The 11,936-nt window shown below is 52.4% G+C and overlaps 3 protein-coding genes across 3 annotated transcripts; all 3 read right to left on the bottom strand.

Annotated features, from left to right (window-relative positions):
* Positions 1–2,367, bottom strand: LOC131094080 (cathepsin G-like). Its single transcript, XM_058041552.1, has 5 exons — positions 2,310–2,367; positions 1,731–1,884; positions 1,099–1,240; positions 725–982; positions 1–180 (listed from the first exon to the last, which is right to left on the bottom strand). Exons 1-5 carry the CDS (start codon positions 2,365–2,367, stop codon positions 1–3), a joined length of 792 nt encoding a protein of 263 aa, XP_057897535.1.
* A 2,401-nt stretch (positions 2,368–4,768) lies between these two features.
* On the bottom strand, positions 4,769–7,168 carry LOC131094077 (duodenase-1-like). Its single transcript, XM_058041549.1, has 5 exons — positions 7,111–7,168; positions 6,533–6,686; positions 5,901–6,042; positions 5,529–5,786; positions 4,769–4,948 (listed from the first exon to the last, which is right to left on the bottom strand). The coding sequence occupies exons 1-5, from the start codon at positions 7,166–7,168 to the stop codon at positions 4,769–4,771; spliced, it is 792 nt and encodes a 263-aa protein (XP_057897532.1).
* Positions 7,169–9,533: 2,365 nt separating this feature from the next.
* LOC131094075 (granzyme B-like) lies at positions 9,534–11,936 on the bottom strand. The gene is made up of 5 exons (XM_058041546.1): positions 11,879–11,936; positions 11,273–11,432; positions 10,642–10,783; positions 10,268–10,525; positions 9,534–9,748 (listed from the first exon to the last, which is right to left on the bottom strand). Exons 1-5 carry the CDS (start codon positions 11,934–11,936, stop codon positions 9,569–9,571), a joined length of 798 nt encoding a protein of 265 aa, XP_057897529.1. The 3' UTR covers positions 9,534–9,568.

Here is an 11,936-nt window from a genome sequence, read left to right as displayed (position 1 = left end):
TTAGTCAGAGGATGGAGAGCCAGGAATATCTTGGATTGCAAACTTCCTCAATTGCTCACGGATCCAGGGCTCAAAGTGGGAGATCCTGGTGAATGCCTCAGGGAAGAGGTTGCACCCACATCCATAAGAAACAATGCCATAAGCCTTCTTATTGCAGACTAATGGGCCACCAGAATCACCCTGTGCCATGAAAGGAGTGAGAGGGGTCAGACATGCCACAGCTCACTCTCCGTGCCTTAAGCAGCAAGTTTCCTCTTCCTTCCCTCCTGGTGAAGAACCTCCTCTTCCAAGCACCTCCCTCCCTCCAGACCCAGCTCTCAGTGTTTGTAGCTGCCTCACTACTCCTCTAAGCCCACCCATGAAACAATTCAGGCCTGGAGGATCTCTGAGATTCAAAAACTCTAAAAGAACATTGACCTTTTTTTAGACATGGGGAAATATCTAACCCATCCGAGCAAGGATATCACAAGGAATTTACACCCCAAAGCACTGGCTAGGCTGGGTAGAACATCCCCAAGTATGTAAAAAAGCAAATGTTGCTGATAGTTAGGGAAATGCACCCCAATTCAGGGAGCACATCAGTTTCAGAGCTTCTGTGAGGACCCTCAGCTCATCATTCTGAAGGTCCTGGTTAATTCTGGTGTCCTTCTGCTTTCACCTAAGAACTAACCTGAATTTCCAGTCACAACCTCCTCCCAAGCTTGCAGCCCAAAACAACACTTACCTCGTAAGTTCCTTTTTTATGGTTTTCATCACCAACACAGATCATAGACTGAGGCTCGTAGTCAGGAAGAAGCTGCTCACATATTTCCTCCTTTTGCACCTTCAGTTTCACCTCCATCAAGACATCGCTCCTCGGCCCTGTCACAGATGTCTGTCCCCAGCCAGGCACATTACATTCAGTTCCTACTCTCACACTTTCATTTTCCTTGGGAATGGAGATCAACCTCACATTCTTCTTGATGATGGCATTTTGCTCCAGCTGTCAGGCAGAGAGAACATGGGGTTAGAGCCAGCAAAGGATGAGGAGCAAGTTCAGAGTTTGGGGAGGTGAGCAGGGGGAGATCCCTCAGGCAGGAAGGATCTGTTGGGCCATACCTTCAGCAGCACGATGTCATTTTTCACGGGCTTAGGGGAATATTCAGGATGGATGATCCATTTTTCAACACGGATCTTCTGTTGGCTCGGTTCTTGTCTGTTCACATTGTGGGCTCCCAGAATCACAGTGACATTCTCTATCCTGTCAGGAAACACCAAGACATTCCAGCTGCATTGGCAGGAACAGCCACCAGGACAGGTGGCTGGAGGGAGGTGGTGTTGGAGAAACCTCCCCAGAGCAGATCTCAGCAAGTTGTCCTCTCTCACCTGGGTTCCTTCCCGAGCCCAGCTGAGGATCCCTCACCCCACACTGACACAGCTGGCAGCTGCCCCGTGCTGAGCACAAAGGGCAGCAGGGCAGGGGACACACTGGAGCCCTTCCCCAGCAGCAGCTCTAAGCCATGGCAGGAACCATGACCCTGGAGACCCCTGTGAGCATTCCTGTCCCCAAGGACACTCAGCCCCAACCAGGCAGACAATTCCTGCACTCAGAGAGGAGAGCTCAGCTCCAGAGATGCCTGCTGAGCCTGAAGAGACACAGGGTACTGTTTCAGCCTGGATCAGGGCTGAGGCACTCTGGGACTGTGTGAGACTGGAAAAAAATCACCTGTACAAGAACAATGGAGCCTTACCCTTCTTCATCTACACAGTGAGCTGCTGAGAGCACTGCGTCTGGGCGAATCAGGAACCCTCCACACTTAATATAGTCTGAGTCAGTTTCAATTTCTAAAAATGCCATGTAGGGTCTGGAGTGGGCCACAGCTTTCTTTCCACCAATGATCCTTCCTGGAAGAGAGATGGGAAATGTAAAATATAAATGTTTATATGCTGCTGTTTCCTCTCAAGTTTCGGGCTGCATGAAAGGAAAGGCTCATCCTCTAATGCCAGGTGCCAGTGATCCCAACAACTCTCCTTCCTGGGGCTGTACAAACATTGCTGTGGCACAATGGAGAGAAGGACAAGCAGCACTGTCTGGGGTCTGACCACCCCTGCCTCTGGATGACTCCAATGCCATCAAGGGCACAGATCTAGTGCCTCTGATGCCTCACTAGCTTCAGGCACAGGCTGAGCTGGGAGATGAGAGGAGAGAGGAAAGCAGGAGAGTAGAGCCAGGAGAGAAGGCGAGGCAGGAGCCTTGCCTGAGATTGACTGCTCAGAGTCCATCTGTGCCCTTGCATGTTCCTGTCTAAGTCCCATCCCTGTGTACTCACCAGCCCCAGCCCAGGGCAGAAGGACAAAAGCATTTGTGAGCAGAAGGAGCAGCAGCATCTCCCACCACTGTCCTGAAGAGCCAAAGCAGCGGCTGTGTCCAGGCAGGGTACAGGTACAGAATGGCAGGTACAGAACCCCTATATATGTCATGGTGAGCTGACACAGGAAACCTCAGCCTGCCTGTAGCTGTGTCATTTACTGCTTTTGTTCTCACAACCCCCAAACTGTGGCTTGGTCAGGGGCTCATGACAGGTTCTCTGCTCTTTTGTCACGATCTTCTCAAAAAATGGAGAGAGCTGGGCTGGTTCTGAGCACCCACAGTGCCCCGGGAGAGGAAAGGAGTGTCTGTTGAGTGCATATACCATCAGAGACCTTTGGAGAGAGCCCCTGGGATCCTGCATGCAGGGTGCATCCATCAGGATATTTTTTTCTTTTTGTTTTTTGTTTCCCCCGCATTCTCTGATAGCAATGGGCAGAGCTGGGCAGGGTCAGGCAAAGTTCCTGGTTTTTATCAGAGGACCTAACTGCTATCAGAGATGTCCTTGTGAAATCAGAAACTGCCACTCAGGGTCGCTAAGGGACAAGGCCAGTAGGAGCGTCATGACCTCAGCCCTGCTGTTCTGGGGAATCTGACAAGTCAATGGTCAGGAGGAAAGTCTGAGGTGCAGCTGGCGAGTCATTCTGTGAGCCCAGTCCAGACCAGCAGGTGCTCTGGGCAGGTGCAGGGCTGGCTGAGACACAGCTGGAGCTCAGCTGAGGACCAGGCTCAGGGTGTCCCCATGAGAAGGGAGCAGCCCTGCCTGGGCCCTCTCTGAGTCCTCCCTGGCAGCTCTGGGTCAGTGTTACAGCCTGGAAGGGACTCAGCCCCTGTTTCCATGACCCGCCTTTGGCCATGAGCCAGCCAGTGAGGCCTCCAGGATCTGTGACTTTCCCAGTCTAGACTATGTTTACATGTGTCCCCCCAGACCCCTCCTAGTTAGCCAGACAGTCCCATCCCAGGATTCCATCCCCTCTTGCGTTAAAGCCACTGGTTTGCTCTTTTGCACACTCTCCCACTGCCCCTCTTTGAGCCGCGTGGATTCCACGCTCCACCCGCGCTCAGCCAGCACCCGCCTGGGGCAGCTCTTTGCAACCAGCACCGCTCTCTGCCACGAGAAAGAAGAACACCCACATGGTGATAAGTCCCTTATCTTGGCCTTATCACCAAGAAATGCAGGATAGTACGGATAACTCTGTCCCTCTGGGAGACAGAGTGCTCGAATACCCAGTCAGCTCGCAGCTGCCGCAGGCTGCCCTTAGCAGGCTTAGTGACTGTCAGCTCTTCAGCGATTCTCAGCTCTCGTAGGATTGCAGCTCTTTGCTTTCTTGCGAGGGCGCCTTTGGCTGAGGCAGAACCAGATGCGAGAGAGGAGAAGGAGAGGTCCTGGCGGTTCCACAGCGATGGTTTATTGTGCAGTCTGCGAAGGGTTCCAGCGACAGCTCTTCTTCTGACAAATGGGCTAAAACAGCCGCTTTTATAGGGTATAGGGGGATCCAAACTTGTCCAATAGTAAGGGTCAGGGAAAAGTGACCTATGAGGTTACAGAGATAAGCTGTGTGGTCATGGGTAGTAGAAGACAAGAGCTTATTTTGCTGTCTCACCATGACTCAGCAGTTCCTACAGTTAAGTCTAAGGCCTCCTCGGAGCTCTCCTAAGCTGCATGGGGTCGGCTACAGTGTAGCATCAGCTGCTGTGTGAGAGATCGCGGCCGTTCGCGCAGGTGTGGCTCTTTCCGTGGGAGAGATCGCGGCCGCGGCCGCTGCCCCTGCCCATGCCCACTACTGTTGTGTCTCCCCTGACTCGCTCCGGCGCTGCTCCTGCCACAGGAATGAACAACTTCTGTGCCGCGATGCCGATTCCACGCGGCGCCACCCCAGCACCACTTCTGTGTGGGAAAGAACTAACGCAGCTCGAAGAAGCAAGCAAAGAGTCCTTCCTTTTTTCCTTTGAACTCATCCTTTGGTGTTGGGTCGACAATTATTGGATGCCTCTGGTGGTTTAGGACCCCAGCCAGTGGCTGGGCCTTGATCCTGCATGCCAGCAGCAGAGTTAAGACAAGGCCACTCCTGGCATGTGTGCCGATGGACCCCGACGAACCGGACACAATATCAGTCACCTCCTCATACTCACACTCAGGGTTTGAATCCAGGTCTCAAAAAGGCTGCAGACACAAGTGATTTTGAACATGCTTTTATTGATGGCCAGAAGCAAAGCTGGAGCAGCAGCTGGGAGGAAGGGAGCAATGGGAAGCTGGGTGTACTTGGGAGCTGCATTTGTAGCTTGCCACGGAGACTCTCCGTAGTGCCAAAGCCTGTGGCTGCACCACAGGGGCTTCTCTGAGTTGACTTCAGCTGCCCCTGGGAGCTTGTGAGCACCAGCAGGTGTTGGATGCATTGTGGAGAAGGGGCAATGAGCATTTTAGTCAGAGAAGGGAATGCAAGGAATTGCCTTGCGCGAAAAACCCTTCAGCTTCTTGCGGATCCAGGGCTCAAAGTACGAGATCCTGGTGAATACCTTAGGAAAGAGGCAGCCTGGTTTTCCATGAGAAACAATGCCATGAGCCTTCTTATTGCAGACTAATGGGCCACCAGAATCACCCTGTGCCATGAAAGGAGTGAGAGGGGTCAGACATGCCACAGCTCAGCTCTCCCTGCCTTAAGCAGCAAGTTTCCTCTTCCCTCCCTCCAGGTGAAGAACCTCCTCTTCCAAGCACCTCCCTCCCTCCAGACCCAGCTCTCAGTGTTTGTAGCTGCCTCGCTACTTCTCTAAGCCCACCCATGAAATACTTCAGGCCTGGAGGCTCTCTGAGATTCAAAAACTCAACAAAAGAATACAAACATACTTTAGCCATGGGGAAATATCTAAGCCATCTGAGCAAGGATACCACAGGGAATTTACACCTTATACCAAAGTACTTATACCAAAGTACACTTATACCAAAGTACTCGTTACAATGCTAGAACGTCCCCAGGTAAGTAAAATAGGAAATCTTGCTGACAGCTAGGAAAATGCACCCCAATTCACGGAACACATCAGCTTCAGAGCTTCTGTGAGGACCCTCTGCTCATCATTCTGAAGGTCCTGGTTCATTCTGGTGTCCTTTTGCTTTCACCTGAGAACTAAGCTGGCTGTCCAGTCCCAACATCCTCCCAAGCTTGCAGCCCAAAACAACACTTACCTTGTAAGTTGATTTTTTACTGTTTTCATCACCGACACAGATCATAGACTGACACTGATAGTTACGGAAACGCTGTTCACATATTTCTGCATATTGAACCTCCAGATCCACCTCCATCAAGACATCACTCCCCGGCTTTTTCAGAGATGTCCGGCCCCAGCCTGACACCGTGCACAAATCTCCTACTCTCACACGTTCATTTTCCTTGGCAATGGAGATACATCGCACATACTCATTGATCTCAGCTTTTTTCTTCAGCTGTCAGGCAGAGATCATGGGGTTTGAGCCAGCAAAGAATTAGGAGCAAGTTCAGAGTTTGGGGAGCTGAGCAGGGGGAGATACCTCACGCAGGAAGGATCTGTTGGGCCATACCTTCAGCAGCACAATGTCATTTTTCTTGCCATCACGGGAATATTCAGGATGGATGACCAATCGTTCAGCAGGGATCTCCTGCTGGCTCTGTTCCTGCTTCTTTACGTTGTGGGCTCCCAGAATCACAGTGACGTTCACACTCCTGCCAGGAAACACCAACACATTGCAGCTCCATTGACAGGAACGGCAACCAGGGCAGGTGGCTGGAGCGAGGTGGTGTTGGAGAAAATTCCCCAGAGCAGCTGACAGCAAGTTGTCCTCTCTCACCTGGGTTCCTTCCCGAGCCCAGCTGAGGATCCCTCAGCCCACACTGACACAGCTGGCAGCTGCCCCGTGCTGAGCACAAAGGGCAGCAGGGCAGGGGACACACTGGAGCCCTTCCCCAGCAGCAGCTCTAAGCCATGGCAGGAACCATGACCCTGGAGACCCCTGTGAGCATTCCTGTCCCCAAGGACACTCAGCCCCAACCAGGCAGACAATTCCTGCCACTCACAGAGGAGAGCTCAGCTCCAGAGATGCCTGCTGAGCCTGAAGAGACACAGGGTACTGTTTCAGTCCAGAGCAGGGCTGAGGCACTCTGGGACTGTGTGAGACTGGAAAAAATCACCTGTACAAGAACAATGGAGTCTTACCCTTCTTTATCCACACAGTGAGCTGCTGAGAGCACTGCGTCTGGGCGAATCAGGAACCCTCCACACCTACTAGGTTTTGAGCCAGTTTTAATTTTTAAAAAAGCCATGTAGGGTCTGGAGTGGTCCTTTACCTCTCGTCCACCAATGATCCTTCCTGGAAGAGAGATGGGAAATGTTAATATAAATGTTAAATATAAATGATAATATGCTGCTCTTTCCTGTCAAGTTTGGGACTGCATGGAAGGAAAGGCTCATACGTTAATGCCAGGTGCCAGTGATCCCAACAACTCTCCTTCCTGGGGCTGTCCAAGGCATTGCTGGGGCACAATGGAGAGAAAGACAAGCAGCACTGTCTGGGGTCTGACCACCCCTGCCTCCAATGCCATCAAGGGCACAGCTCTAGTGCCTCTAATGCCTCACTGGTTTCAAGCACAGGCTGCGATAGGAGATTAGAGGAGAGAGGAAAGCAGGAGAGTAGAGCCAGGAGAGAAGGTGAGGCAGGAGCCTTGCCTGAGATTGGCTGCTCAGAGTCCATCTGTGCCCTTGCATGTTCCTAAGTCCCATCTCTGTGTACTCACCAGCCCCAGCCCAGGGCAGAAGGACAAAAGCATTTGTGAGCAGAAGGAGCAGCAGCATCTCCCACCACTGTCCTGAAGAGCCAAAGCAGCGGCTGTGTCCAGGCAGGGGAGAGGTACAGAATGGCCAGTACTGAACCTCTATATATATTATGGTGAGCTGACACAGGAAACCTCAGCCTGCCTGTAGCTGTGTCATTTACTGCTTTTGTTCTCCCTACCCCCAAAGTGTGGTTGGTGAGGGGCTCATGATGACACGTTCGCTGATCTTTTTTCATGATCTTCTCAAAAATGTGGAGAGATCTGGGCTGGTTGAGAGCACCCACAGTGTCCAGGGAGAGGAAAGGGGTGTCTGTTGAGTGCATATCCCATCAGAGACCTTTGGAGAGAGCCCCTGGGATCCTGCATGTATGGTTCATCCACCAGCATTTTGGGGTTTTTTTGTTGGTTTTTTTTTTTCCCCTGTCCTCTGATAGCAATGGGGAGAGCTGGCCAGGGTCAGGCAAAGTTCCTGTTTTTTATCAGAGGGGCTGACTGCCATCAGAGATGTCCTTGGGAAATCAGAAATCACCAATCAAGGTTGTTATGGGACAAGGCCAGTGGGAGCCTCATGACCTCATCCCTGCTGTTCTGGGGAATCTGAGAAGTCCATGGTGATGAGGAAGTCTGAGGTGCAGCTGGGGAGTCATTCTGTGAGCCCAGTCCACACCAGCAGGTCCTCTGGGCAGGTGCAGAGCTGGCTGAGACACAGCTGGAGCTCAGGCTAGGACCAGGCTCAGGGTGTCCCCATGAGAAGGGAGCAGCCCTGCCTGGGCCCTCTCTGAGTCCTCCCTGGCAGCTCTGGGTCAGTGTTACAGCCTGGAAGGGACTCAGCCCCTGTTTCCATGACCCGCCTTTGGCCATGAGCCCAGCCAGTCAAACCTCCAGGATCTGTGACTTTCCTGCTCCAGGCTATGTTTACATGTGTCCCCCCAGACCCCTCCTAGCTACGCAGACAGTCCCATCCCTGGATTCCTTCCCCTCTTGCGTTAAAGCCACTGTTTTTCCCTGTTGCGCACTCTCCCACTGCCCCTCTTTGAGCCGCGTGGATTCCGCGCTCCACCCGCGCTCTGCCGGCACCCGCTTGGGGCAGCTCTTTGCAGCCAGCACCGCTCTCTGCCACGAGAAAGAAGAACACCCAGATGGTGATAAGTCCCTGATCTTGGCCTTATCACCGAGCTATGAGGGATAGCCCGGATAACTCAGTCCCTCAGGGAGACAGAGTGCCCGAATACCCAGTCAGCTCGCAGCCGCCGCAGGCTGCCCTTATCAAGCTTAGTGATTCTCAGCTCTTTGGTGATTCTCAGCTCTCCCAGGATTTCAGCTCTTTGCTTGCTTGCTAGGGCGCCTTTGGCTGAGGCAGAAGCAGACGTGGGAGAGGAGAAGAGGTCCTGGCAGTTCCAAAGTGATGGTTTATTGGGGAGTCTGCAAAGGGTTCCAGCGACAGCTCTTCTTCTGACAAATGGGCTAAACCAGCCCCTTTTTATAGGGTATAGGGGGATCCAAACTTGTCCAACAGAAAGGGTCAGGAGAAAGTGACCTATGAGGTTACAGAGGTAAGCTATGGGGCCAGGGGTAGAAGAAGACAGGAGCTTATTTTGCTGTCTCACCATGACTCAGCAGTTCCTACAATTAAGTCTCAATCCTCCATGGAGCTCTCCTAAGCTCCATGGGGTCGGCTACAGTGTGGCATCAGCTGCCGTGGTAGAGATCGTGGCCCTGGGTGCAGCTGTGGCTCCTGCCAAAGGAGAGATCGCTGCCACGGTCACTGCCAGTGCCCACGAGTGTTGTGTCCCCTGCCTCGCTTCGGCGCTGCTCCTGCCGCGGGAAAGAACAACTCCTGTGCCGCGATGCCGATTCCACCCGGCGCTGTTCCGGCACCGTTTCTGCGTGGGAAAGAACTAAAGCAGCTCGAAGAAGCAAGCAAAGAGTCCTTCCTTTTTTTCCTTTGAACTCATCCTTCACTGTTGGGTCCACAATTATTGGATGCCTCTGGTGGTTTAGGAGACCCCAGCCAGTGGCTGAACCTTGATCCTGCCTGCCGGCAGCAGAGGCAGGGCAGGGCCACGCCTGGCACATCTGCCAAGGGACCCCGACGAACCGGACACAATGTCAGTCACGTCCTCATACTCACACTCAGGGTTTGAATCCAGGTCTCAAAAAGGCTGCAGACACAAGTGATTTTGAACATGCTTTTATTGATGGCCAGAAGCAGAGCTGGAGCAGCAGCTGGGAGGAAAGGAGCAATGGGAAGCTGGCTGTACTTGGGAGCTGCATTTGTAGCTTGCCATGGAGACTCTCCGTAGTGCCAAAGCGTGTGCCTGCACCACAGGGGCTTCTCCGACTCCACTTCAGCTGCCCCTGGGAGCTTGTGAGCACCAGCAGGTGTTGGATGCATCGTGGAGAAGGGGCAATGAGCATTTTAGTCAGACAATGGAAAGCAAGAAATTGCCTTGCGTGAAAAACTCTTCAGCTGCTTTTGGATCCAGGGCTCAAAGTGTGAGATCCTGGTGAATGCCTCAGCGAAGTGGTTCTTTTTGAGTGCATGAGAAACAATGCCATGAGCCTTCTCATTGCAAACTAATGGGCCACCAGAATCACCCTGTGCCATGAAAGGAGTGAGAGGGGTCAGACATGCCACAGCTCAGTTCTCCCTGCCTTAAAAGCAGCAAGTTTCCCCTTCCCTCCCTCCAGGTGAAGAACCTCCTCTTCCAAGCACCTCCCTCCCTCCAGACCCAGCTCTCAGTGTTTGTAGCTGCCTCACTACTCCTCTCAGCCCACCCATGAAACAATTCAGGCGTGGAGGCTCTAAGAGATTCAAAAACTCTAAAAGAACATTGACCTACTTTAGACATGAGGATATATTGAAGCCATGGATATCACAAGGAATTTACACACCAAAAGCCCTGTTTAGGCTGGGTAGAACATCCCCAGGTAAGTAAAAAAGCAAATGTTGCTGATAGTTGGAAAATGCACCCCAATTCAGGGAGCACATTGACTTCAGAGCTTCTGTGAGGACCCTCTGCTCATCATTCGGATGTCCTTTTGCTTACACCTGAGAACTGAGCTGAATTTCCAGTCCCAAACTCCTCCGAATTTTGCAACCCAAAACAACACTTACAGGGGCAGTTGCTTTTTTACTATCTTCGTCACCAACACAGATCATAGACTGACGCTGGTATTTACTGGAAAGCTGCTCACATATTTCCTCATTTTGCACCTCCAGGTCCACCTCCATCAAGACATCATTAATGTCCCCTTCTGGAGATGTCCGGCCCCAGCCAGACACCGTGCATAAATCTCCTGCCCTCACACATTCATGGTTTTCGGCAATGGAGATACATCGCACATTCGTAGTGATATTGGCTTTTTCCTTCAGCTGTCAGGCAGAGAGAACATGAGGTTAGAGCCAGCAAAGCATGAGGAGCAAGCTGAGAGTGTGGGGAGGTGAGCAGGGGGAGATGCCTCAGGCAGGAAGGATCTGTTGGGCCATACCTTCAGCAGCATGATGTCATTTTTCCCGTCTTTACGGGAATATTTAGGATGAATGACCTTTTTTACAACAGGGATCACCTGCTGGCTCTCTTCTTCCCTCCTTATGTTGTGGGCTCCCAGAAGCACAGTGACCTTCACTCTCCTGCCAGGAAACACCAAGATGTTCCAGCTGCATTGACAGGAACAGCCCCCGGGACAGGTGGCTGGAGGGAGGTGGTGTTTGAGAAACCTCCCCAGAGCAGCTCTCAGCAAGTTGTCCTCTCTCACCTGGGTTCCTTCCAGAGCCCAGCTGAGGATCCCTCACCCCACACTGACACAGCTGGCAGCTGCCCCGTGCTGAGCACAAAGGGCAGCAGGGCAGGGGACACACTGGAGCCCTTCCCCAGCAGCAGCTCTAAGCCATGGCAGGAACCATGACCCTGGAGACCCCTGTGAGCATTCCTGTGCCCAAGGACACTCAGCCCCAACCAGGCAGACAATTCCTGCACTCAGAGAGGAGAGCTCAGCTCCAGAGATGCCTGCTGAGCCTGAAGAGACACAGGGTACTGTTTCAGCCTGGATCAGGGCTGAGGCACTCTGGGACTGTGTGAGACTGAAAAAAATCACCTGTGCAGGAACAATGGAATCTTACCCTTTTATATCCACACAGTGAGCTGCTGAGAGCACTGCGTCTGGGCGAATCAGGAACCCTCCACAGGGAAAATTAATACCTTTTGTGCCATTTTCAATTATTAAGTAAGCCATGTAGGGTCTGGAGTGGGGCTTAGCTTCACATCCACCAATGATCCTTCCTGAAAGAGAGATGGGAACTGTTAATATGAATGTTAAATATAAATGTTATTATAAATGTTTATATGCTGCTCTTTCCTGTCAAGTTTGGGGCTGCATGAAAGGAAAGGCTCATCCTCTAATGCCAGGTGCCAGTGATCCCAACAACTCCCCTTCCTGGGGCTGTCCAAAGCATTGCTGGGGCACAGTGGAGAGAAAGACAAGCAGCACTGTCTGGGGTCTGACGACCCCTGGCTCTGGATGACTCCAATGCCATCAAGGGCACAGCTCTCGTGCCTCTAATGCCTCACTGGCTTCAGGCACAGGCTGAGCTGGGAGATGAGAGGAGAGAGGAAAGCAGGAGAGTAGAGCCAGGAGGGAAGGTGAGGCAGGAGCCTTGCCTGAGATTGACTGCTCAGAGTCCATCTGTGCCCTTGCATGTTCCTAAATCCCATCTCTATGTACTCACCAGCCCCAGCCCAGGGCAGAAGGACAAAAGCATTTGTGAGCAGAAGGAGCAGCAGCAT

The sequence above is a fragment of the Melospiza georgiana genome, chromosome 28 (genome assembly GCF_028018845.1).
Source record: "Melospiza georgiana isolate bMelGeo1 chromosome 28, bMelGeo1.pri, whole genome shotgun sequence".
Taxonomy (NCBI): Eukaryota; Metazoa; Chordata; class Aves; order Passeriformes; family Passerellidae; genus Melospiza; species Melospiza georgiana.
This window is presented reverse-complemented; position numbering and strand designations above follow the sequence as displayed.